The 25354-nt window shown below is 33.0% G+C and overlaps 2 protein-coding genes and 1 long non-coding RNA gene across 4 annotated transcripts; 1 reads left to right on the forward strand and 2 right to left on the reverse strand.

The window, feature by feature from the left end:
- Nucleotides 1-12046: 12046 nt before the first annotated feature.
- Nucleotides 12047-16776, reverse strand: LOC114177773 (polyadenylate-binding protein RBP47). Its single transcript, XM_028063289.1, has 6 exons — nt 16228-16776; nt 15113-15596; nt 13380-13462; nt 13170-13300; nt 12555-12651; nt 12047-12440 (listed from the first exon to the last, which is right to left on the reverse strand). Exons 1-6 carry the CDS (start codon nt 16582-16584, stop codon nt 12315-12317), a joined length of 1278 nt encoding a protein of 425 aa, XP_027919090.1. The 5' UTR covers nt 16585-16776; the 3' UTR covers nt 12047-12314.
- Nucleotides 16777-19240: 2464 nt separating this feature from the next.
- On the reverse strand, nt 19241-24509 carry LOC114175320 (nodulation protein H-like). 2 transcript variants are annotated; one of them, XM_028060101.1, is made up of 6 exons: nt 24099-24509; nt 23543-23778; nt 23187-23445; nt 20167-20334; nt 19846-20001; nt 19241-19750 (listed from the first exon to the last, which is right to left on the reverse strand). In XM_028060101.1, the coding sequence occupies exons 1-6, from the start codon at nt 24126-24128 to the stop codon at nt 19577-19579; spliced, it is 1023 nt and encodes a 340-aa protein (XP_027915902.1). In that variant the 5' UTR covers nt 24129-24509; the 3' UTR covers nt 19241-19576. The 2 variants fall into 2 exon arrangements, with proteins under 2 accessions (XP_027915902.1, XP_027915901.1); XM_028060100.1 differs by having other exon boundaries at nt 20167-20346.
- On the forward strand, nt 20245-21365 carry LOC114175321. The gene is made up of 2 exons (XR_003602819.1): nt 20245-20355; nt 20768-21365. It is a non-coding gene; the product is annotated as an uncharacterized LOC114175321 (long non-coding RNA).
- Nucleotides 24510-25354: the final 845 nt, after the last annotated feature.

Consider the following 25354-nt stretch of genomic DNA (forward strand, 5'->3'; position numbering starts at 1 on the left):
TAAAAATTAAGAATCAAAGAAAATAAAGAATATAAGTTTTCATATTACTTAAATGAGGGCATTACACGATTAATACTTGAAATTAAGAGTCAAATGTTTTTATCTAAAAAAGAATAAATAATAAATAAATTAAGGAGTAAAAATAATCAAATGTAACATTGAAATTGATAATACATCATTTGAATATAACCATATTCAAAATATCCAAGAGATATGAGTGGATTTTGTAAACAAAATAAATAAGGTTTAATTATGTTTTTGGTCCCCATTTTGGAGTCAAAATCTCAAAATGGTACCCAAATTTTTAAAAGTCTCAAAATGGTCCTTTTTTTTGTTGAAACGTCTCACGTTTGCCTTTTCCGTTAAGTCAAGGTTTACGCTGTTAGAGGGAGTGCCACGTGTGAGTTCCTCGTTTTTTTGAATTTTTTTATTAATTTTTTTTTATTTTGAATTTTTTTTTCAATTTTTTTAAAAAATTCAAAAAATTGCCACGTGTCAAGCTGTCATCATGCCACATGGCAGTGACAGAGTAATGTGACAGTGACAGTGACACGTGTCAGTATTACGTCACGTGTCATTTTTTTAGTCTCAATTTGGTCCCTTTATTTTAATTTGTCTCAATTTAGTCCCAATTTTTGTAAAAATTAGCAATTTTGTCCCTCTCCAAATTGAAATCAAATTTAATTTCTATATAAATGTACACAAATATTTCCATCAAAATTGATATTTCAAGTAAATATTTTTAACCAAATTAAGTTCATTTAATTCATATTTTACATTGAACTTTATTTAAAATGGTTTAAAAGTTGTTAATAGAAAATAATGTTAATAGAAAAAAATTCATAAATTAACTAGTTCATGTTACAATAAAACACATATAAATTTAAAATTTGGAAACAATTTTAAGTAAAGTTGAATATGAAACATAATTTTAAATAAACTTAGCTATGTTAAAAATATATAATAAAAATATCAATTTGAATAAAAATATCAAATTTAATAAAAATATTTGTATAACATTTATATAAAATTAAATTTTGTTTCAATTTGAAGAGGGACAAAATTGCTCATTTTTACAAAAATTGGGACTAAGTTGAGACAAATTAAAATAAAGGGACCAAATTGAGACTAAGAAAATGACACATGGCATAATACTGACACGTGTCATTGTCATTGCCATGTGGCATGATGACATCTTGACACGTGGCAATTTTTTGATTTTTTTTTTTTAAATTCAAAAAAAAAATTCAAAAAAAAATTCAAAAAATCGAGGAACTGATACGTGGCACTCCCTCTAACGACGTCAACCTTGACTTAACGGAAAGGGCAAACGTGAGACGTTTCAACAAAAAATGGGACTATTTTGAGACTTCTAAAAATTTGGGTATCAGTTTGAGATTTTGACTCCAAAATGGGGAACAAAGGCATAATTAAACCAATAAATAATTATAAGAGACGAAGAAGAGAATAATATATATATATATATATATATATATATATATATATATTTATAGTTGAGTTTTAGAAAATATTTCGAGAAATTAAATTTTCAAATATAAAAACATAAAGTATTTGTAAAATTGATTAAAAAAATACATATAGTAGTTTATTGTTTAACATTTTCTAATTATTATTTGAAAATAAAGTTGTATAAAAATATTATTTAATACGAAAAATACTAGATTAAATCAATAAAATGAAATTATACTAAATAAAATGAAAAATGTTTTTTAGTTGATTTTTTTTGCTAAACAGTTGGATTTTCAAGTTCATGTGCTAGCTCAAATTTCTTGACACTAAGTTTCATGTGGGTTTTAAAAAACATGATTGAGCTTAAGAAAAGAGGGTTTCTTTTTCCGTAAGGTCTATACGGTAATCTCGAAAATACTGACTCATATGTTTTTATCTCATAAAGTATCAGTACAATTGTTAATTTAACTAATTAAAAATAATTATTATAATTTTAATTTTAATTTTAATTTTAATTTAGTTATTCTAATATTTAGCTTCATTAACATTCTTCTGGTAATTATTATATCATTGTCATTTAATTAAGTTCTATATAAAATAATAAATGGTAGTATAGTAGATGGTAGTAGTGGTTTTCAAAAACATCACGCCCAATTATTTTATCATTTAACAAGTTAGTTTATAAAGAAAATTATTTTAACTAAGTTTTATTTTCTGAAAAATATTTTTTTTTTAAATATTAATTTTTTTTACTCGGACTTTTGTATAAGATTCTCATGAATCGACTTAATTGTTTGGCAATTGAATTATTGCCCTAAGGAGAGGGAGAGGGGGAACAAGTGAGAAGAGAATATTCTGCTGCCCAAGAGAGTTCTGCTAGGGTTTAAGCAATCTCGATCAAACCAAGCTCGACTTCGTTTCTATATTCCAAGTAAGTATTCTGTTAGCTAGTGACTAATCCTTCCTGGTTGCGGTTCTATTGTTCCAGTTAGGGCTTTGTAGTAACCTTGCTTTGTTTCTCTGTTCCATTGTGTTCCATTCTTGGGTCTGCTTGTATAGTTGTGGTGTTCACGACTACATATCGAAGTTTCTGTTAGCTTTTCCAGGTAAGGGAAGCTAGACCTTACCATTGTTTTCGGTAGAATCTGCTTGTTTGATGGGTATGTGATGATTGAACGGTCTGTGTGTGAATTTAATCGGTTGAAAATGCCTGTTGGACTGTGTGGATGCATGTGGGTGGCTGTCACTCGAAGGAACAGTGGCGAGCACTGGTTTTCTCGTCCAGGCAAGATTAGTAGAGGCTCGCCTAGGACCTGCTGCTCGATCTCTCGCTTAGACGAGAGGTTTTTATTTTTGAGCGAGGAGTGGTCTCGCCTAGGCGAGAAGGGACTCACCTGAGCGAGACCTCGCAGAGTCCGCTCTTTTCCTTTCGCGATCTCGCCTAGACGAGAAGGGTTTCGCCTGAGCGAGAAGACCCCCTCGCCTGAGCGAGAGGACCCCTCGCCTGAGCGAGGCAGTGGGTAGGTTTGGATGTTATTGTTGGATGGTGCACTGATGTGTGATTGCTTGTTTGATCTAAATGCTTTACTTGGTGGGTTGAGGGATGATGCTATGATTGATATATGAGGTTGCAGTGGGAATGGTATGTTCTTGTATGTTATATGAATTGGAAAGCATGAGTTGCATGATGGGGTTGTTATATATGATGTTAGTATTATGGGAACTTCTGATTGGTTAGTGAAACATGGTCAATGTGTGAGTAGGGCGTAATTCCATGACTCTTGTAGTAAGAGCTCATGCTGATGCCTCATCTATTGGACATAATTCCGTGAACCCTTCTAAGGAGGAGTTCACGATGGTGCCTCGAGTTAAGGACGTAATTCCACGCGAGTATTGTGGTGGTGCCTCAAGGTCAGGACGCAATTCCACGTAAGCCACGTAATGGTGCCTCTTGTAAGGGTGTAATTCTGTGAAGGCCTCGTGGTGATGCCTCACTGCTAGGACTTAATTCCACTGTCTCGTGGTGGTGCCTCATTGTGCATATCCGGATAGTCAAGTCTTGTAGTCTTGAAAGAGGTTTGGTGTATTATGTGAGCGTTTCCGTCAATTGTGCTTGATTATGTGATTGAATGATGATTATTATAATGTGTGAATTATGTACACTAGTTTACCCTTTCGCTTGTCTGTATGGTTGTGTGCATGGTTTTCCTCCCTTGCAATGATCATCAATTCTATTGATGTGAGCAGATGTGAGAACCCCTGGCAGTGGTGGTGGTAATAGGAATGCTGCAGCTTGATGGATGGGACAGGTGTTAGGCCCACTGTGGGGCTCATTATTGGAGGATTTTATATTATTTATGCTTTTCTTGTCCGAACAAGGCCTAGTGCTTTTATTTGTTTCTTTCAATATATTTCTGATTGGGCCATGTGGGACCCCTTTTCTTGTAATCTGGGCATGTCCAATGTATTGTATACTTTCATACCCTAATGAAGTTTTATTTATCGAGGTTATTCAGATTTTGGGACGTTACAGTATTTGTAGCCTTTTATCCTAGTTTACAAAGTTTTGGTTTGTAGGATTTTGTGTCTACAAATTTTGGAGACACCTTAACTTATAAATAAATGTATCTCCTCCTATGTAAGTCTACTTTGAGATTAATAATGTTATTTTAACATTATTTGTGTCATCATACTTATCTCTAAAGTTAAGGTTAAACCATCCCATATTGTCTCCCTCTAGACACCTTTCTTTAAAGTTATCCAACTTCTGAAGAGAACCATCAAACACCTCCATCCTATCACAAATACTACCAAGCCGAGACACTTCTTCTTCATTTTCCTTGCTTTTGCGTGCCATCCTCACCATCATGATCTCACCTTCATGCTTGGATGCTCCTTTGAGGAGAAAACTATCATTTGGTATTATATTATTTATTATTTATTAACTATTATAATATAAAAAAAATGAAAATATACTAAGAAAGTTATCTTCTTACCTATCATTATTTTGATGACGATTGTCCCAATTGTTATACTTTTGATCATTTATCTTGTTTTTTTTTTCTTTTTTGGGCTGTCATATGTGACATGTCTCTAGAGAGGTAATCTATTATAATATATAATACAGAAAATAGGACAATTATATTTTAAAAACTAAATTTTAACAATTTTTTTATCATATGAAATAACAAATTTTAAGTAATTTTTAAATATAAAAAAATAAAAATAAAAAATCACTTAAAATAATATCATCTCAAATTATAAATAAAAATGGTTAAAAAATAATTTTTCTAAAAAATAATATATGGGAGAAGTTATTATCTTATGTTTAGCTTGTTGACGATGTACGATTTATCAACATTTTAGTCTTTTGATATTTTCTTTTCTTTTTTTTTGTTACCATATGTCTCTGAAGAAATAATTTACATTTTTACCGTGATTCATGTTAAAATTCAATTAAAACTAATAAATGAGATTTTAATTAAAATAAAATTTAAATCTAATTAAAACTCTTGTGATTAAAATTATAAGAAGTTTATTATTAAATTTGACAAAAATATGAACAGGAAATTAAGTTTTAATAATTTAACTTTTTATTGTAAAATATAAAATTTATTATTTATTTCAGGATTTACGATTTAACTTCTACATGAAGACATTCACGAAGTTCACAATAAACATTAATCTTTACCCCTTCTAGATTCTTCCGACGTTTCCTTGTCCCACCAAAAAATCATGAGCGAATCACACGACCACTCCCCCTCACCCGCTCCCGCCGACTCCCCGCCGCACTTCAACTCCATCGTCATGGCGTCGCTGCCCGAGTCCCAAGACCCCGTCCCCCAGGAGGCCGCCACCGACGACGATGACCCTAATGATGTTAATCACGCGCCGATGTTGACGGTGATTCATCTGAGGGATCGGAGTTTTCCGATGATGACGCTGATTTATCTGAGAGATCGGAGGTTGTTGATTCGGGTGAGGAGTCGGGGTTAGGGTTTCAGCTAGTTAAGTGGATGCAGGAAATGGGCATCTTTAAATGGTCAGACGGAAGAGCAAGGGATGTTTTGAGCGAGTTCCGTGAGGGCCGGTTTGATGAGTTTGTGCTTTCCGATAGGACGGGGAAGCCACCGGCGAAAAAATCAAAACTTTCATCAGAGGGTTCTGTGGAAGTTCAATCGCAGAGGGTTTCTGAAACAGAAAAAGCTTCAGACGGTTCTGCTAAAGTTGTAGAGAGTGTGGTTGGGAACGATAGTTTGAGTGAGTCCGAGAATTTGAAGAATGAAGAAAGGGGAAGGGAATTTAGGAGAATGTGATGGATTGTGTTTTAAGATTACTTTATGAGTTTCGTAATGAAGAGGTACAAAATCTTGATGACCTGAGTTTGTTGAATGAGGATCACCAACCTCTTATCCACTACATGTCTTTATTTTCTGCTTCTTTACCTCTGGTGTTTATTTTCGTCGCCTTGGCTTTTTCAGACCGATAATATAGATTTTAAGAAATTATTATAAAAAACTAGCAAATTTATTTTAGACAATGGTTGATAATTAGAATACTAAACAAATTGAAACTTTTCTTCCAAGCTCTAGTTTTGGTTATGTTTATTAGTGAAGGATTTTTATAGGTATTTCAAAATAAGTTTAGATGTTTTATTAGGGAATGTAGATAAAAAAATTTAAGAGAAACTAAAATTTTAGAATTTTATTACAGTTAAATTTTCAATTTTCATTGCAAAGTAATTGGCAAGTGAAGATGCATGACGCCAACGAGTATTCTTCGGTCATAGTGTGACAAATGTATCAGAGTCATCATCACCTTCATAAGTCTTTCAACCATTTGAACCAACTTTATGGATTCAACAACAGAAAATCAATTATAGTCTATTATATATTAAAAAAATATTAACAAAATTATTCTATTTACCTTTTTTTATTGACATATATGAAAAATTATAATCATTTGATCATTTCTGTATTATTTACTTTTTTAAAATAAAATAACTAAATTTTATTAATTTTTTTTAATTTTTATTTATTTCATTTTTTCTTCTGATAACTATTTTCTTCATAATTATTTTTTTATGTAACAGAAACACTCCTTTATTTCCTAAATTATATAAAAATATTTAATTTTAATAATTAATAACTATTTTATTATATAAAAATTACATATCTAAAAAACTATTTAAAATATTCATAAAAAATATATTTATGAGATTTTCTTCATAAAAAAATATAATGGTAGAATTATTGTAAGGTCTGCTAATTTCTTATTATTATTCTGCCCTAAATCTAAGGGGCTACTCAACTTTTAGGCCTAAAGGCTGATTCATGGGGTGCCAAGACCCCTAAAGCAGTCAATGGTCTCATTCTGCACTCACTTTGCCAACAACAGTGTTTGATTCCTTTTCCAAAACAGAAGCTCTGCTAGGGTTTAGAGTTTCGTCATCTTCAAACTAGCTCAAACCAGTCTTTTACTCCACGTAAGTCAGTTGTCAGTTCATGTTCTTCTCCATTGAGTTTATTCTTCGTGGTTCCAACTAGGGTTTGTTAGGATGAACTCGTTATGAACTCATTCTGTTATTTTTTCCAACTCTGAATCTATTCTTAGAGTTACATGTGCTCCACAGTTCGGGTGTCCAAGTTATTGGCTAGCATTTTTCAGGTAAGGGAAGCTAGGGTTCTCACATTTTTAATTGTTGCCTATTTTTGATTTGCCTCGAGCTTGTGTGAAGTGTATGTTGCTGTGGTTAAATAAAATGCTTTGTTCTGTATTTTGGATGTGCAAGTATGGCTGATGCAAGTATAGACAGTGGTGAGAATTGATAATCTTGTCCAAGTGAGCTTGTCTCGCCTAGGCGAGACTAACAGAGATTCGCCCAAGTTTCCTACTCGAGAGGTTGCTTAAGCGACGAGTCCTCGTTTTGAGCGAGATGTAGTCTCGCTTAGGCGAGGAGGGCTCGCCTAAGCGAGATCTCGCAGGAAGCCACTGTTTCCACTCCTTGAGCTCTCGCCTAAGCGAAGGGAGCTCGCCTGAGCGAGAACCTTCAACCTGAGCGAGAGTTGGGCAAGAATGCGTTCTCTCTCTATTCTTGGATGAATGTCACATGTTTAGTTGGATTACTGTGTTAAAGCAAGTCCTGAGTGATGTTGCATGTATGGAATGGTTCATGGACCGAATATGATGATGAGTTTGGTATGATTATGGTATGGAATATAAATGAAGATTGGTTATGAATGTGGGCATGAGATTGGCACGCATGACAAGTACACTCTTGGTTGGTGAAACATGATTTGTATGTGGTTAGGACGTAATTCCATGGACCTTTAAGTGAGATCTCATGGTGGTGTCTCAGTTGGTTGGGACGTAATTTCATGATCCATGTTAGTGGGAGTCCATGGTGGTGCCCCATTTATATAATTTAGTAAGGATGCAAGGTAAGGTTGCATCCTGACATTCTAAAGTGTCAGTTAGTCTCACATAGAGCGTACTGACTCTAGTGGTGAGAGTAGCAGGAGGCCTGAAACTCATTAAAGGGCTAACCTTGTGTGTGGGGGATGAGACATTGTAACATTTAGCTCGGTAGAGCAGGAAAGTCCACCATAAGTGCAAGCATCCACTGAATCCGACTAATTATATGTATCCGGATGAGTCGCGTATGAGTCTTAGTGTATTGTTTGGAAAGTCATAACATGATTGGATGATGTATGTATATTTGACTCTGAAAGTGTACATAATTGCATGATAAATTATTGTTCGCTCTAGCTTACCCTTTTGTTTGTTGTATGTTTTATGGTGTGGTTCTTTCTCTTTGCAATGATCATCAATTTATTGATGTGAGCAGATACGAGAAATACTCGTGGTCAACAGGGCGATGGTGGTTCCGCTGCATAGCATACCTAGACTGGATTCTGCTACTTTGGACTTTCTTATAGGGCTTTGGCCCATGTACTGTTTTGACTTTTAGCTATGTTAACTACTGTTGATTTCTTGTATTGTGTTTTGTATTGGCATCATGGTGTCCCTCAGGATTTTCCTCTTTATACCTCGGATCTCTTTAAGGAGTAGTTTTATACTCTGAACTTTATCTTCATATTATATTGTGTGACGTGTCGTTTAAATAAGTTATTTATTTAAGGTTAAAATACTCTCTTGGTCCCTGTTTTTGTTGAAAAATCTCAAATAGGTCTTAAGATTTTTTTAGTCTCAATTAGGTCCATATTTTTGAAAATGTGTAACAATTAGGCCCATTCCGTTAGTATGGTGTTAACGGTATTAAGGATATACCACATGTCAACTTCTCATTTTTTTGAATTTTTGAATTTTTTTGAATTTTTTTTGAATTTTTTTAACTTTTTTTTAAAATTATTCATGTTACGTGTCACGTGTCAAGTCAGTAAGGTGACACGTGTCAAGTCATTATTTGAATCTCAATTTGGTCCATATATTTGTTATTTTAATTATATTTCAGTCCTTTTTTTTTTTAATTTTCAATTTCATCATTTCCAAATTGAAATCAAATTTAACTTTTATATAAATTTTATGATGATATTTTTATTAAACATTTTAATAATATTAAGTTTATTTTATATTTTGTTTTAAAATTTTAAAATATTTATTTTAACTTGTTACAAAATTGTTTTAAATAATTTATATACAAATGTTAGAGTTGGTTTAAAATTAACAATTTTATAAATTTAAATATAAAATTTTAAAACAATTTTGTAAAAAGTTAAAATAAATATATTTAAAAAATTTTAAAAAAATGGACTGAAATGTAATAAAAATAACAAATATATGTACTAAATTGAGATTCAGACAATGATTTGACACGTGTCACCTTACTGACTTGACATGTGGCACAATACTGACGTGACACGTGGCATGAATAATTTTCAAAAAAAAAAATTAAAAAATTAAAAAAAAAATTAAAAAAATTAAAATTTTTTTAAAGAAATTCAAAAAAATGTAGAGCTGACACGTGACACATCTTTAACACCGTTAACTCTATACTAATGGAATGGGCCTAATTGTTACACATTTTAAAAAATATGAACTTAATTGAGACTAAAAAAAATCTTAGGACCTATTTTAAATTTTTCAACAAAAGCATGAACCAAGGAAGTATTTTAACCTTTATTTAATGGAACGTTACAATTATTATATTTAATCAATAATTATTTAATTATTTTTAAATATATGTTGTAAAGTTTATTTTGCAAAAAATTTAAAACCCTTTAATATTTTAATTATGAGTTTTTTATTACTGTTTTGTAATTATAATTTTTATCTTTAGATTATTTTTAAATATATGTTGTAAAATATATTTTATAAGCTAATTTATTTCTGTTTAATATTTTAATTGTAAGTGCTTTTTTATTTTTTATTTTTATATATTTTAATTATTGTAGTTTTATTGAATTATGATTAATTTTTATATGGTTTAATTTATAAAAAGTTTAATTTCAATAATTAAATAATATTCACAATATATTTAAAATTTTATTAAAATCTTTTATGTTAATGATTAATTTTAGTTTTATTTTATTTATTATTATTTATTTCAATATTAAAACACATTATAATTATAAAATCCTAAAAAATATATTTTAAGACAGGTAGCGATTTAAAAATAATAAGACTCGATTATTTTTAATATTAAAAGATTTAATTATAAATAAAATTGTTATAAAAAATTTCATTATTTTAAAACTGCTCCTCTATAATTTTCTGATTCCTTCCTAAAAATCATTATTTATTATTATTTTTTTATATTAAAAACACATATTATTACTATAATATCTTTTAATATTTAATAGATTATGCTTATTTTTATAGTTTAATTTATGTAAAATTTAATTTCAATAATTAATAAATATTTTATGACTACATATCCAAAAAGTTACTATAAAATAATTTAATAAAATATAGTAGTTTAATTTAAGAAATCATTTAAAAAAAACAAATTTCATAGTTGTGTTTTATTTATTATTGTTTATTTCAACATCAAAAACACATTTAATTACTATAATAATTTTAATATTTATTTTATTGTGTTTATTTTTTATATAACTTAATTTATTAAAAAAATATTTCAAGAGTTAATAATTATTTATTATGTGAAATAGTAGTTTAATTTAAAAAAAAACATTTAAAGATAAATTAATTTTATTGTTGCGTATTGGATAAAATTATTTAATTAAAAATATATCACAAATTTAAAAATAAATAAAAATTCTAGAAAGACTAATTAAAATTTTAGTTTTTTATTTTATTTGTGGTACTAATATTGTTTATGAAGGATATTAATGGAATAATTTTGAAAGAAAACTTATTCTATTCATGGGTTCTACAATGTTTGAATTATGTGATTTTTATATAAGTTTTATTTTTGTAAAAATACTTTGAATTTATTTATTGTATCAAGAATTAATAATTATTATATTATATTATATATATATTTTAGTGTGATTTATTTATTTACATATGGTTAGTATGGAAAAGGAGGAGGAAAATAGAAAGGCAACTTTTGACTTTTCATGTTACTTATGGGGTATAGGAAGAAATTCGCTAGCGTTCTGAATGAGTTTTGGAGTATTAGGGCTTGGACTGCGCCAGTGGAGGTGGAGGAAGAAGAACGTGATGGAAGTAGAGGAAGAAAAAGGAATGTTGATGGAAGTGGGGATGGAGGAAGAAGGAGCGCCGATAAAAAAGTGGGGGAAGGAATGAAGGTAGATGAAGAAGACGCGAGCCTATGTGAAGGTGGAGAAAGAAGGATGTATTGGTGGGAGGAAGAAGATGGAAGAAGATAAGCACAATGATCTATGAAATTGCACCACCGTCTTGCTGTCAGTTGCCGACAAATCCGACACCAATTTCCATCGCCATGGCCGATAATAGATAACACATTCATGACAAAGTTTTTCTCGCCGTTAAACTTCTACTCCTCCACTAGTTTAAATCGCAATCTAGATTCGAGACCATCTTGCTATCGCAATCATGTCTCCAATCGCCATTTTTCTTCGATTCTCTACACTCTACACTTGTGAATTTGATTTCATAGTTGAACGAATACTTCGGCTTCAGGTTTCTTACACTTTCTTCTGTTTGAAGAACTTTGCTCCATTCCCAGTCTAGTTCTAGCTATTTAAAACTTCAACACCGCAAAAATTCTTGACACTGATGCCCAAGCCCATTCGAAATTTATGCAACAGTAAATGGGGTGCTCTAGAACCTGGTGTAAGCGATCCTATTGTCTCCACCCAACTTGGGGGTGTTTAGTCTTTTCCTGGTCATCTTCTACAATGCCCAATATTTTCTTCATCCATAGGAATTGAAGACCGAACTTCCCTCAAGAATTCCATCGCTTTGATTGAGTGGAAAGATATTACCGTTTTTTTCCAACGCAAGGCTGCATATATACACAAATGTTATGGAACAACAGTTTTTAAATTTATTGTCTTTCATTTCAAATCATGGTATAAATAATTTCATAATTGTATATTGTTCGCATTATTAGAGTCAGCGAGAAACTCGCAAATAACCTGTTTCAGATTCAGTCTGTGCACGAAGATTTTGCAAGCAGTAACAGTTTACTGTGAAGTATTTAAAATAATCTTAGCTGTCTGCTACCAATATGTTTTTAAGGATTTAAAAAACAAAAATACCCGAGCCACATTATATATGTTCGGGTTCAATCCAAAATTTCAGACTTTTTAATACAATCTTAATTAAGAACCTCGCATACCGTATAACCCAGCTACAAATTTAAAAATAATACTACAGTTTAATGGCGATCAATAAAATCCATCCTACTTCAGCACACAATTCAGCTAACCCCGTTAGGAAGCCCCTTGAATTGCAGCAGCAGCAGGTTGCATGGCTAGATCCTGATTCTGTCTCACAGCAAATCCATGGCCTCCATAACCCTGACCACCATAATGGCCTCCATTGGAATCACTTCTCCACTGTCAGCCCAAGGAATTAAATTAGAGATGGATTTCAATAATGAAAGTTCAATATTAGAAATAGTATTTCTCGCTTGAATAATGCAAGAATTCATTTAATGGACACAAACTTACATGCTTATTTCCTGGACTGCGACCCCAAGAAAGGCGCACTGTCTGCTTCCCAATTACTGTCCCATTCAATGCCTGAATTGCATCCTCAGCATTCTTTCTGTTACAGACCCAGCATAAAGCATAGTTAACTCACCAAGAACATCCACAATGCTACAACTCTAAGGGTTGCTTATTTGAAATTTTGTAGGTCCTTTCTGTCACCTTTACGTACATGATGACATAGATAATAACTTCCGTTGTTTATTTAATAATCTGAGTTATTTATAGTTAAGAAATTGTTAAACAATGCTTCTTAGGGTTAAACAACACAATAAACTCATCTTGGAGATGCCCTAAGGCAAAGATAACACAGCACTAATTATGCTGGCAAGAGCAGTCAGAATCAAATATTACATGCACTTGTCCTCAGAAATTTGATTAGATATATCCTTAGATGACTTCAAAAGCATTAGAAACTAGCATATTCGAGGATTTCTTACCCATCACAAGAATACAAGCCACTTCCCATTTCACGTGAAAATACCCACTTCCCTGGAGGGGCAGGGGTTTAACTAACATGGAAGTTATAATCTATGTCATCATGTCAAGAGATACAACAAGAATAAAATAAAGTACCTGTCAGCAAATTGAACAAATCCACACCCTTTTCCCACTGGAATTTTCACAGAGACAACCTCACCAAATTGCAAAAATGGTTGTCTGAGATCCTCATCACTGATATCAGAATCAAGCCCACCGACAAATATCTACAACAGAGACCAGTTACTAAGATATGAAAAAGCAAGGTGATTAACCTGTACAAAAAAATTACAAAATCAGACTCACAGTAGTGTTGTTCGAATCTCCTTCAGATTGGGAACCTTGGGCCACAGCACCATTAGCCGAGTGTCCACCAGCCAATACCACAGCTAGTTAAAGAAATAAAATATCAGAGTTTGAAGTTTCTAATCATAAGCGCCATAAATGATATACTTCATTCAGTGAGAACCTTCTTCTGGTTTTATAAACATAAACAGCAAGCCTTGGCAATATATACATTTTAAAACAATGAACAATGAATATTACTGCTCGAATATGGATTCAAGTTTCTAAATTGTGAAAATATATCTACACATTGAAATTCAAAGATAAATTGAAGTGTGAGAGAAACAACAGACTCGTGATTTAGAATTAACTAATATTAAAATGAAATGGGTAAGGGAAATATAAACAGAGAACCAAAGAATAAACAAATTTGAAATATGCAACTGTCAGCTACAACTGTTAGAAGTTATGATTACTGGTGGTAGCACCAAAACACATATACAACATATGATTACTGATACAATTAAGCACATTACTTGCAACTTATTCTTTGTCAATTTACAATTATTAACCAGTTAAGGACGGAAGTGTACGAAACAAATAATAACCAAAGATGATGAAACCCCAAGAATGCAAAGGCTAGAGAAAAAAGGCCTAACTTCTAAAATTAAACAAGGAAATTAAATTTTGGGGTTCCCCTTCTGACAATATAAAACAACATAGTAGTTGAATTGAGATGAAAATAGAAAATGGGAAAACCCATTTTCCGAACCAAGAATTGAATCACATCACGTACAGTAAATTCATGACCAATAATAAAACATAATTCCAAAAGCAATTTAACATAAAGAAACATATATACACAGTGAAGTTAAATAGTCAACTAACAAAGTGATATATAGTTTCAAAATAGTTTTTACTTTATTTTCCAGAATATCATCATCAGAAAATCTTTGTTTAAATTAAAAAATAAAACTTCATTATAATGAATCTAAATTTTATTTTTTTAATTTATTTTTTTATTTAAAAGAGATCAGAAAGTCCAGTAGATAACTTATGGCCTAAACTGAATTAAAAAAAATGAGACTGGATGGTGTTTTTCTTGGACCTAAAACATAAAATTCCTAAAATAAAAAATGACTTCTACCGTTCAACTTAAGGTTTTGGTCATTTCCCTTCTTCACCTACTAGCAGCAAATGGAGATTGAATGAAACAAGGGGCTGCAGATCTGCAGTGCCATATGATTTGCCCTCTCTAGAGGGCAATTCTTTTGCAATTTTTATCTGAGAAAATGACCTACGACCTGGTGCAATGCAATGAAGTTTGGACAGCAACGCATTGGCCTATGGCCAGGTGCAATGCAATTGCCTTTGGACAGCAAGGCATCGCACCTGCTCCTTGCTGCCAAAGAATAAAAATATTGGTGCGCAAGATGCGATTCATTTGGGATTCACACAATTCAAGTGCAATTCAAACACAGTCAATACAATCCCAGATTTTTATTGCCAAGTTGATGAAGGTATATGCTGAAGAAAAGAAAGTGACACTGAATGAATTACTAACTGAACATTAAAATATCATGATAAGTTAAAGAGTGAATTACACTTATCACCCGGAGGGTGTAATGTTTTTCAAACAATTACTGAAGGTTAAATTCTCACAAAAATTTCAACTGTCATTAATGTCATTTACTGTAAGGTGTAAGTTAAAACTGCGTCACAAGAATGCAGAATAAGAATTATAAATAACAAACCTTGAGAAGAATATTGTTGTTGATAGCCATAAGTTTTCTTGGGAGTTGCAACACCTATTCTCATGGGTCTACTAGAACAATAAACACCATTCATTTCAGTCATTGCCCTCGTTCTCTCATTTTCATCGCCAAACCTAACAAAACCATAACCTTTTGAACGACCAGTATTAGAATCAATGACAACTTTTGCTCCCTTAATAGACGAAAATCTGCTCGCAAAAGTCTCTTGCAGCATAGCATCAGTAACATCAATGGCCAAGTCCCCCACAAATATTGAGAGATCAGAAGTAGCATCAGAAGATCGCCTATCCCCAGCACTGAATGTGGCCCAATTCAGACGAAATGCCTGATCTGTGTTTGGCATCATGGTGCCGTTATAGTTCTGCAAGACTTTCTCAGCCGTCGCACGTGAATAGAACTCAACGAATCCATATCCCTCAGACTGACCAGTTTGCTTATTCCGAATGACCTTGGCCGACACAACCTGCACATATGACAACAAAATCAAGAAAAGAGCCTTGCTACGCAAAGCACTAACTTACACCCATGTTGACATTAACAGGGTAGCTCACGGGCAAAAAGATTCACACTTCACAAATAAATTGCAATGGCTGATTGTCAACTAGGGATCTTCAAGATGCGGATATTTAGAGAAAAAGACTTAAAAAACACTAAAGTACGAGTTTTATTAGCCACTTTTTCCAGTTAGAATTAAGAGATCTTGAATGTATTTATTCGACGAAAACTTAGGTCAACAGAGCAAAACCCACAGTTAGGGGACCACTTAGGCTTCAAACAGTACAACTCCCATGGATTCGCAATCCCAAGGATTGAAACTGAAGAATAAATCATGTCATACAATAATTCTTTAACAAACAACCGGAATCACGCACCAAAAAACAAGATCAAGAAACTCAAAGTAAAACTGGCAACGCAGGCAACTAAAACAACCTGCTCAGAAAGAAGTTCAAGAATGATTCAATAATCAGAAGAAGAAGCGGAAGTTTCCGAAGTAACTTCCAGCTACAAATCAAGCTTCCTCTCACGTATGAGAAACAAAGAACTGCAAAAGAATCACGTTATCGAAAAGAAGAAGTGAATGAATTGGATGGTACCTCGCCAGTGTGAGCAAAGCAGTTGTGGAGGTAGTTCTCGTCCATCCAATGGTGGAGGTCGCCGAGCCAGATGGTCCTGATCTCGTCGGAGGAGGCGGCGGGAGATGCGGCGGGCTGTTTGTGATGGTGGTGGTGGGAGGGAGGGGGCGGCGGCGGGGGGTAATGAGGGTGGACATAGGGCATGTAATGCTGGGGGTACATCATCATCTGCTGCTGCATCATGGCCATGGCGGTGGCCGGATACTGCATGGCCATCCATTGGTGCTGGTACTGATGCGGCTGCGGCCACTGCTGCTGCTGCCCCTGTTGCTGCCCCTGCTGCTGACTCAGATCGCCGTTGGTGCTGGGTTGAGCCATCACTACGTGCTACCACCTAACTATGTTAACTTCTTTTCCCTTTCTCTCTTTTTCTTCCCACCTCGCTCGAGAAGAGAAGAGAACGATACGACCTGGTCCAAGCGGGTGCGGAGATGCCAAGACCAGGCGACACACAAAGAGAGAAAGAGAAAGAGAAAGAGAAGGGCGCAATTTGTAGGGTTGCTCTTTTATAAAGGAACACCACACCCACACACACACTTAACGCCACCACTGCAACCCAAGTGTGGGTCGACATAACAACACAAATGGGTTGGGTTTGATTCGGCTCGGTTCGGATCGGATCTCACTCACTCAAACCGTAAAAACCAAACCCGCTTCCAGCTTCGCAAATGCACCCCCTCCTTAGCCGTCCGTGATTTTCTCTCATGTTCTGGGTCCCACTCCTCTGCATCAACGGCTCTCCTTAACCCTTATTCTCTCCCACTTGCCTCACCCTTCCACTGCACATTATTTTTTTTTTTGTATTATTTTTTTAAAAAAAATTGACCTGTGGAGATGAATAAAAATGTTTTGAAATTCTTTATTCTTTAAATAAGCTATTAATGAATTACCTAAGTCTCTAAATCCTATTTATTTATTCAAGTAACAATTTAATTATCGAATTATGTAATTTCCTAGTTTAAATTGAATTTTAAGTAATTGTTCGAGCTTATCACCCCATGTGCGTGTATACATTTAAGACTGTCAAGTCGGTTTCTTTTTCAACATAGTTGTTTTTTATTTTTTAATAAAAGTAAAGGATGCCGGAAAAAATTATTAAATTATTCATTTTTCATTCAGAAGTTATTCATTCTTATCTCTTTTCTTTTCTTAAAAAAAAAATAATTCTTTTTTGAGAATTGGTTGATCTCAACGGGGGTCAACCACGGAGGAAGTGGATTTGTACTCTAATAATGTAAATATATGTATCATAACGTAATTTTTGTTTAATTCCAACTGAGGTTTAATTAAATAAATAAGTTATAATAAATTACCAACTAATTAGTCTGTCGTGTAACATATATTTAGACTTCTAATTTGTAATTATATCTTTTGTTTTCTTTTACCTCACACCACTATTGAAGTCCGAACGCGATTTCTTCTAGGTAAGGTCAAAACGTGATGAAAAATAAGTACTTTTATGCTGTTGAACATTTATTTATTCTAACAAACCAGTTGCAATGAAGTTAACACTAAGCTCTACCCTCTTTTCTCGAAAGAATTTTAATTTAAGGATCGACTTTTATATATATTTTTTATATCGGTGTCTATTACAATATTATTAATCATGAATTTTAAGTAAAATACTAATTAAAATACACTTATTACATGTTTTTAACACTATCATCTAATTATATATTATGGGTGTATCAATAAAGTAATTCGTAAGCTGCTCAAAAGCTTATAAGCTATCAGCTATAATATGAAAACAAAATTACAAGTTTATAAATTATTACAATAATTTAATTACAATGCAGTCATCTATAAAAGTATTTTATCACCATTCAATTATAAGTTGCCATAACTAATAAGATTATTTACTTTTGTGATAATTATTTAGTGGACATTATAAAATACTTAAACTAATATATAGTTACAGATTAGATTTAAAGTTAAGTTCTAAACCCAATTGGAAATTATTTATCTTAACAAAACACATGTCTATTCATATACAGATTTTGATCCCCTTGTCAAATGTTAGAATAAAAAAAATGGAAATAAAAACAGTGGCAGTGGCAGTTAGTAAATTTAATCTAAAAGAAGTACAATAGCTGAATATAAATATGCTAAATCATTATGTATAAAGGCTATTTAGCTTGTTAGAATAGCATTATTATTATTATTCGAGAGGGAATATATTAATGGCTTTAATCTTTATTGATGAATGAAGAGGGACAAATACCACTTGCCTTCACCAAGAACTTTTAAAAAAATAGCTATGTTTTTGGGATTCAATTTGCATCTTTAAATCTTTTAATAGAAGGATGGGCATGGTTCAAAATCTTGGTGCAATGATTGTTGTTTTAAAAAACAGTTGTTGCGTTGCGTTTGGTGGTGGCTTGGAACGTTGCATTTGCATACTTGCATCGCATGTTGTTTAAGAACGCGACCAGGTCAAAACCTATGAGACCATGAAGCCAACGTGTCACAAATTCCCAGTCAACTTCGTACTTCTCAAATCAAATTTTAGACTTTTAGTAGGTGCACCCCCTCGCCCGCAACTTTGACCAACTTCCATTACATCAACGTAATTTCTAATTAGCACACAAAATAGCAACTAAAATGCGATTATTATTCTATAATTATGGTTATTTGACCATCAATATGATGCAAAATATGCTATTAAGACTATATAATAGAGCGATTTGTTAGATTCACAAATCATACAACTCAGTCACACATAAAATCTATGATTAGCGAGAAGGTGTTTGGAATTTGGTTTGGTTAACGATTGCGTGTAATGAACATGTGGTAGCGTGTGGACACCAAAATGATTCCTGGTCCAGCTGTTGGCAGCAAAACATCATGCTACTATCATCAGCCTAACTATAAGAACAGTGATAAAACGTTGAACAACAACTTGGTTTAAACTTTAAGTACATGCTCTTCAATTACTTTAAAACACATTTGTGCTTTCCTTTGACAATTTGTACGATATTTGGAGGGGGACTCACTTTTTTCAACTAATGTTTTAAATGCACATGTCCGTCAATCACAGGGAACAATCAGGTCTGAAGAACACATTTCAAGTTGAAATTGCGAATTCCCTTAATGTTGCACGAGTACAAAGAATGAATTAAATATGAAGACAAAAACAACAACAATACAAAAATGAGAGAGGGCCATGGCCAAAATTTCAACAGGGTGGTTGTTCTCCTGTTGGTTCTTGAAGCAACTTGTGAAGAAAGGATCAGAGGAATGTTAACAGCGCGAGAAGAAGGGAGAAAAGGAAAAGGAAAAGGCAAAACGTGGTATGTACATACCCACCATTTTACCTGCGAAAATCTTGACGGATGAAACTCTCGAATGGTGTTCCTGTTAGTACCTTGCTTACATCGTTCCAGTTTCCAATTTGGCTAGATAAGGACCCTTTGTGTATCTTCACCTGACGGGTCTTCAAATCCATTTGAGGAACCTTTAGGAAATCCTGAACATCCCTTAGTTTCTGGAGACAAGAGACACAATTCAAATGTCAACACCCCTTTTACAAACATATAAACAAGTTGTTGCAGACATCATGCACCAGGTACTGTGACTTACGGTGCGGTTTTTTACCACGTCTTCGTAGTACAGGATAATATGCCTGGTGCTCTTGAAATACTCCAAGGCTTTGGTGGTGGTGTCATTCACTTGTCTAAGTTGTGCAATCAGTAATGTTGAATTGATTATAGGCTTGTATTTTGCAAGTACTTCCGCCTGAAAATGTAATCAGAACCAAGTAACATGAATAGCTTTTAACTGTTTCTGTAATACATTGACTAATTTGAACATCTTGAACCAAATAGAAGCATTGATGCAAAGGTTCAACCACGAACATTCAAACTCAAACAGGTACACATGCACAAAGAAAAATATAGAGACCTCCTTGGGTGAATGAACATGAGATTTGTGAGTCCCGTTTAATAGCTTGGCATTCTTATCATATTCATTTGCAAGTACAGAAACCATCCGGCGCAAAAGATTCCTTCTGAAGAGAAATATGAGCGAAACACCATGTATTCTGAAGTACTCGGCAATCTGTTCATGATGCTGCATCAATCCCTGTATTAAGTAAGTAACAGATATTATGATATACTCAAATCTCACATGTTTAGAAGAAAAAATTAGGAAAAATAACAGATGTTTAGCTTCTCCAAAAGTCAAAAATAGTTTATTCAAAAGTTAATTTGTAAAAATTTTATAACTTCTGTAAAAAAAAAAAAAATAGTTATGCCTATATTAATTTTAACTTATAAAAAAGTTCATTTTTTTTATTTCTCTCTCCTAAAAGTCTTTGTTGAGAAGTTTATGCAAACAGATCCAAGGCAATAATTTATATAACAAAAGTCAAGGCTAGCATGTTAGATAGATACTGAGTATGTACAAAATAAGCAAATGCAAATGCAAAGAAAGAAGTACTATATTACTGGTGTTGCTTTTGATAGGCTTGTTTCTAAATTGTCTTTCTTTTTTTTTTTTGAAGGCATTCGCTCCTTTTAGACACCAAAATGTTCCTAACCGTTGCAAGAAAGGAAATTCAAATATAGGGAATCAAATGAATTAGCCTCATTCATAAGAATTTAATTTAGCATCATCAAGTGTCCTTGCCAAAGAATGGGCAACTTATATACAATAGTTCAGTGAACATGTTGAGAAATATTATCAGTAGAGATTGTTGTAGCATCAGAAATTGTGTCCACTGGCCTGTAGTAAGAAATATGGTCATGCTTAAATTATCTTTTCAAATATTTGAGCTTATTTGAAAATAGACATGCAGTTAGCAACTTCTATATTTTTAGGAAGATAAAAACAATTAGACAAGAGACAAGTCGTAGTTCATTCTCAACCAGTTTTTGTTATTATACTTTCTTCTAAATCTAATGAGGTTGTAGAGTTGGCTCATACACTCGAGCATTCTACTAAGTAACATTCAGAGAAACTCCAAGAACCATCCATCATATGCAAAACCATTCAAACATAAAAAAGAACACCGATCTTCATTGAACCTTCATCAGCATATGTTATGTAAACATTTCTTAACTTACACAAATCGTCTAGGAAGGAGAAAAATACATGGCAAATACCAAAAATAAAATAGTACTAAAACACTCAGCTAGACAACCTGCGCTGAAGCTTTATAACAGCTACAGCGTGAAAAGAACAATTAGAAGAATGTCAAAATGTAAATAACACAAAAAAATAACAAGGTCATGCTTGCATAGTGTACAACATAGTTTGTGTCAGTGCTTGCGTGTAACAGAAAGAGAGTTATTTCTAATTCTCCCAAGTATCACAGTTCTGTGATTCTTTAGAAAAACTGGGAACGTGTGCCTATATCTCTCATAAACAGTTTAGACCTCATACAAAAGCTTTACCTCCCTCTGAATTCCAAATCAGTCGACAGATACATCGTTCAACTACTAGTTCAAAAGAATAATGAGTTGCATTCTAGAACTTCGTATTATTCTTCATATACACCATTTACAATTTTGACAAGTTTTCTTTATGCACTACAAGAAAACTCTTAAATAATGACTAATTTTGATAACCAAAAATATGTTTAGAAACCAATTTCCAAATTAGAGACTAATTGAGAGACCAATACCTTTGGTAGCCAAAACCTTGGTGCTTAATGTTGATGACCAATTTAGAGACCAATTCATAATATAAACTATTTTAGTTACCAATTTAGAGACAAATTGTAACTTTTTAAAACTACTAAAGTTACTAATAACTTCTAGTTTATAAATTGAAATCTAAATTGGTCACTATAGTGACTAATTATTTTTTATCACTAAAATTTGTCATTATTCAAAGATTTTCTTGTAGTGATGGAAGTTGAGGCAAAAACACATCGTGGGCAAGTCAACATAAATTAGCCCTCCCATGTCTTGAATCTCATCCATAGATGATAACACGAACAATTCTCTAAATTAAAGTTTCCATATTTCATTAGACTTATTCCAAGTAACTTATTATAAATAAGATAGAATTCAATTCTGTCAAAGATTGTGATTAGGCTATTGAGCCTGATACTATGATAGATGTAAGGGTCAAACAGAGCAGCAGCTAAGCCATGGCCATAATATATGGAAGGTAGGAGAAGGGAAAGAGGAGCACATGGAACATATTAAGGGACAGACAGTTATGTTGGGTGATTAAGGAACCTGACCCAGTAGCAAGAAAAGGGGGAAAAGGTTATGAAAAGAGGAGGATCGTGAATTGAAGGTGGAATTGAGAAAAATACTCAGATTTATTGTCCAGCCTTTTGGTTGGGCAAGGAGTAGCAGTAAACTTATTTCATTTCTTAGTTATCCTCATCATTTTGTTGTTTCTTCCATTACTTTTATATTTTCAGTTCACCAGAGTGTGTTTCTCTTTTTAACTGGGAGAGTGACTTTAAATTGGGCCTGAATATATATATATATATATATATATATATATATATATATATATATATATAACTGGGAGAGTGACACAATAAACCTGCATATTGCACACTAGTCATCTTAAGAACTAACAACAAACTGGAGTTAATATATAATTTGGTCTTTGAAAATGGCAACCTGAGCTTCTTTGATTTTTACATATTTTCATATATACATGTGTGTTGTGTGTGTACAAATTATTAACAAAGTTAACTACTTTATAGGGTAAAGTGTAACACTGTTGGAGACCTATATATAGATGTGGATATTCTGGGACTCTCAAGCAACGCAAAAATTGTAACCTTAAAGGATCAAAGTGTACATTAAATCCATCTTAACGATGTGCATATAAGCTATTCAGATAAAATAAAAGAGAGAAAAATCATTGACTGTTGCCAAAAGATACAAAAATGCTTCAAACAAGACAAGTATTTCTTAAAATAAAAGGTCATCCACCAATAAAACAATCTTTACCTGATTCAGCATCCACTTCAAGCCAACAGCAGTGGTGCACTCATTTTTTGAAGCACTACTTAACCAGTCTAGATTATAAATTGTATCCAGCGTCTCTGTTATTGTTGACATGTTGCTCCTTCTCACCTTAACCGAAAAAATTTCCCCATTTGAGCTTATGTTATCATGACTGTTTAAAAACGTCTCAAACCATCCACTCCCAGATCTTTGCATCGACAGAATAGCAAAATAGCGCACAGGGTGGCAAGCGCATTCCTCCCTAACATAGAAACACCAAGCAAAACATATCAGCAAAATTCAGACATATTTTGCAATAAAACCTTGGATTTAGGCATTATATTAATAATTGCTTGCACCTGCTGTAAGTTTTGGGTTTAGGGTAGTGCACATAAGGAATCTCCCAAGGTTCAATGTTAGGTTCTGGGCACGGCTTTTGTTCAACCTTGATCTCTAGAAAACGAATCTTAGTGCCAGTGCCTATCTGCTTCAGACAAATTGAACATATATACACGCCACTGACCATTGCAAGGGTCAACACAACTAGCCTCCACACAAACGTAGAACTCTTCCAACTCTTCACAAGCAAAACATCCTGTAACCAGGAACCACATTTAAATCGATTTATTTATATCAAAACATATACCATAAAGGCATAAGCATGGTTAATCCCGCACCTGAAATAGATTCAAACCCCACAGAATCTACATCTTAAGGAAACTACCCAATCAAACGCCCAATACCCATGACCTTAAAAACACACATATTCAGGGTTATTTTAAGGAACCAGATCGGACAATTTCACGTGCCACCCCATGTAAAAAAAAATTAAAAATGAAATCTTTTACTTCAAATTTTGGGAGATTTGAAGAATAGGATAACATGGCACGTTGAAATGTGAAAAATTACAGTTACCTTGGCGAAGGAAGAGAGATCATCGGCCATTGTTGACGAGCTCAAAAAGAATGCAGATGAAAAGGCATTTTTCGGGTACCTTTCTGAATTTCTTTCTTCGCTTTTTATTCTAAAGCTTTTGTTTCAGCTCTCATTGCTGCAACCAGCAACCGCACAGGCCAAAAAAATTGGAGGAAAAGCAAAAGGGGTTCCTCGATGAGATGAGGTGCGTGCGAGACACTGAGCTTTTTCTTTTCTTTTTTCTTTTTATTATTTGTTCTTCTTTTTTGTGCCTTCTTTTTATTTTGTATTATTTTTTTGGTCTCGTGAAAAATGAAATAATTCTAGGCTTCTAATCTTGGATTTCGGATATAGACTACACACATATTTTCGGTAATCTGCACTTAGCTTTGTGTTCGGAAGTGCTTCGAGTATCGTTCGGAGTGAGGACGGTTGAGTACGACCAAAGAAAAACGACATCATGAGTGCGATCCATCGCCTCTTAAACGACATCATCGTGACTTCGTTTGCAATCCATGAGATCCACCACATGTCTGTACCAAAACAAAATTATGGAGAAATTAAATTCAGAAAGTTGACAATTTTAAACATTTCACACCCACGTGTCAGGTACAGTCTTAAACATTTCAATTACGTGAGAGAGTACGGTCAATGATAAACATGTTTGAAACTTTATAACCATTGACATTTGTTTCATGTCTTTAGGAAATAATAATAATAATAATAATTATTATTATTAAATTATCCATGTGTTTTCGTTTTTCAAATAAGCTATCATAACAATTAGGACACAAGAGCAATTAAATATTAGATAAATTTTCTAGGGAGTTCCTAGGGAGTTCCTAACCATGTTGTTACTTATGGCATTATTTTGGACTATTGCAAGTTGTATATATTAACAATTGAGGATAACTTTTTTTTTGGTATCTCAATCTGGTCTCAATACCCAAGTTTTACAATTATCAAGTTAGTATTTCCATGTTTCATTAATGATCTTCATGAATTTACAATTAAGAGTGATAAAAATAAAAACAATAGTTTGTTACAAAAATTTGCTAGATTGAAATGAATCATGTTTTTTTAATAATCTTTTACAACTACAGTGGTTAATAAGATAATGTTTTCAAATTGTCAAATAAAAAGAGAAGAATGATATTTTTTTTTATACTATGAACAGAAAATTAAAGAAAGAAGAATGATAGTAAAATGAAAGAATATTTCTTGTTTATCTCAAATTCATGTCAAATTCGATTTCA

The sequence above is a fragment of the Vigna unguiculata genome, chromosome 3 (genome assembly GCF_004118075.2).
Source record: "Vigna unguiculata cultivar IT97K-499-35 chromosome 3, ASM411807v1, whole genome shotgun sequence".
NCBI classification, from domain to species: Eukaryota; Viridiplantae; Streptophyta; class Magnoliopsida; order Fabales; family Fabaceae; genus Vigna; species Vigna unguiculata.

Coding starts and splice junctions, on each gene's coding strand:
- LOC114177773 (XM_028063289.1), bottom strand. CDS start 16,584: ATGGCTCAACCCAGCACCAACGGCGATCTGAGTCAGCAGCAGGGGCAG. Junction 15,597..16,227: donor GCTTTGCTCACACTGGCGAG/GTACCATCCAAT, acceptor TCATATGTGCAG/GTTGTGTCGGCCAAGGTCAT. Junction 12,441..12,554: donor GCAGTCCAGGAAATAAGCAT/GTAAGTTTGTGT, acceptor TTGGGCTGACAG/TGGAGAAGTGATTCCAATGG.
- LOC114175320 (XM_028060100.1), bottom strand. CDS start 24,128: ATGGCCGATGATCTCTCTTCCTTCGCCAAG. Junction 20,347..23,186: donor TGAAGTGGATGCTGAATCAG/GTAAAGATTGTT, acceptor TACTTAATACAG/GGATTGATGCAGCATCATGA. Junction 19,751..19,845: donor ACGTGGTAAAAAACCGCACC/GTAAGTCACAGT, acceptor TCTTGTCTCCAG/AAACTAAGGGATGTTCAGGA.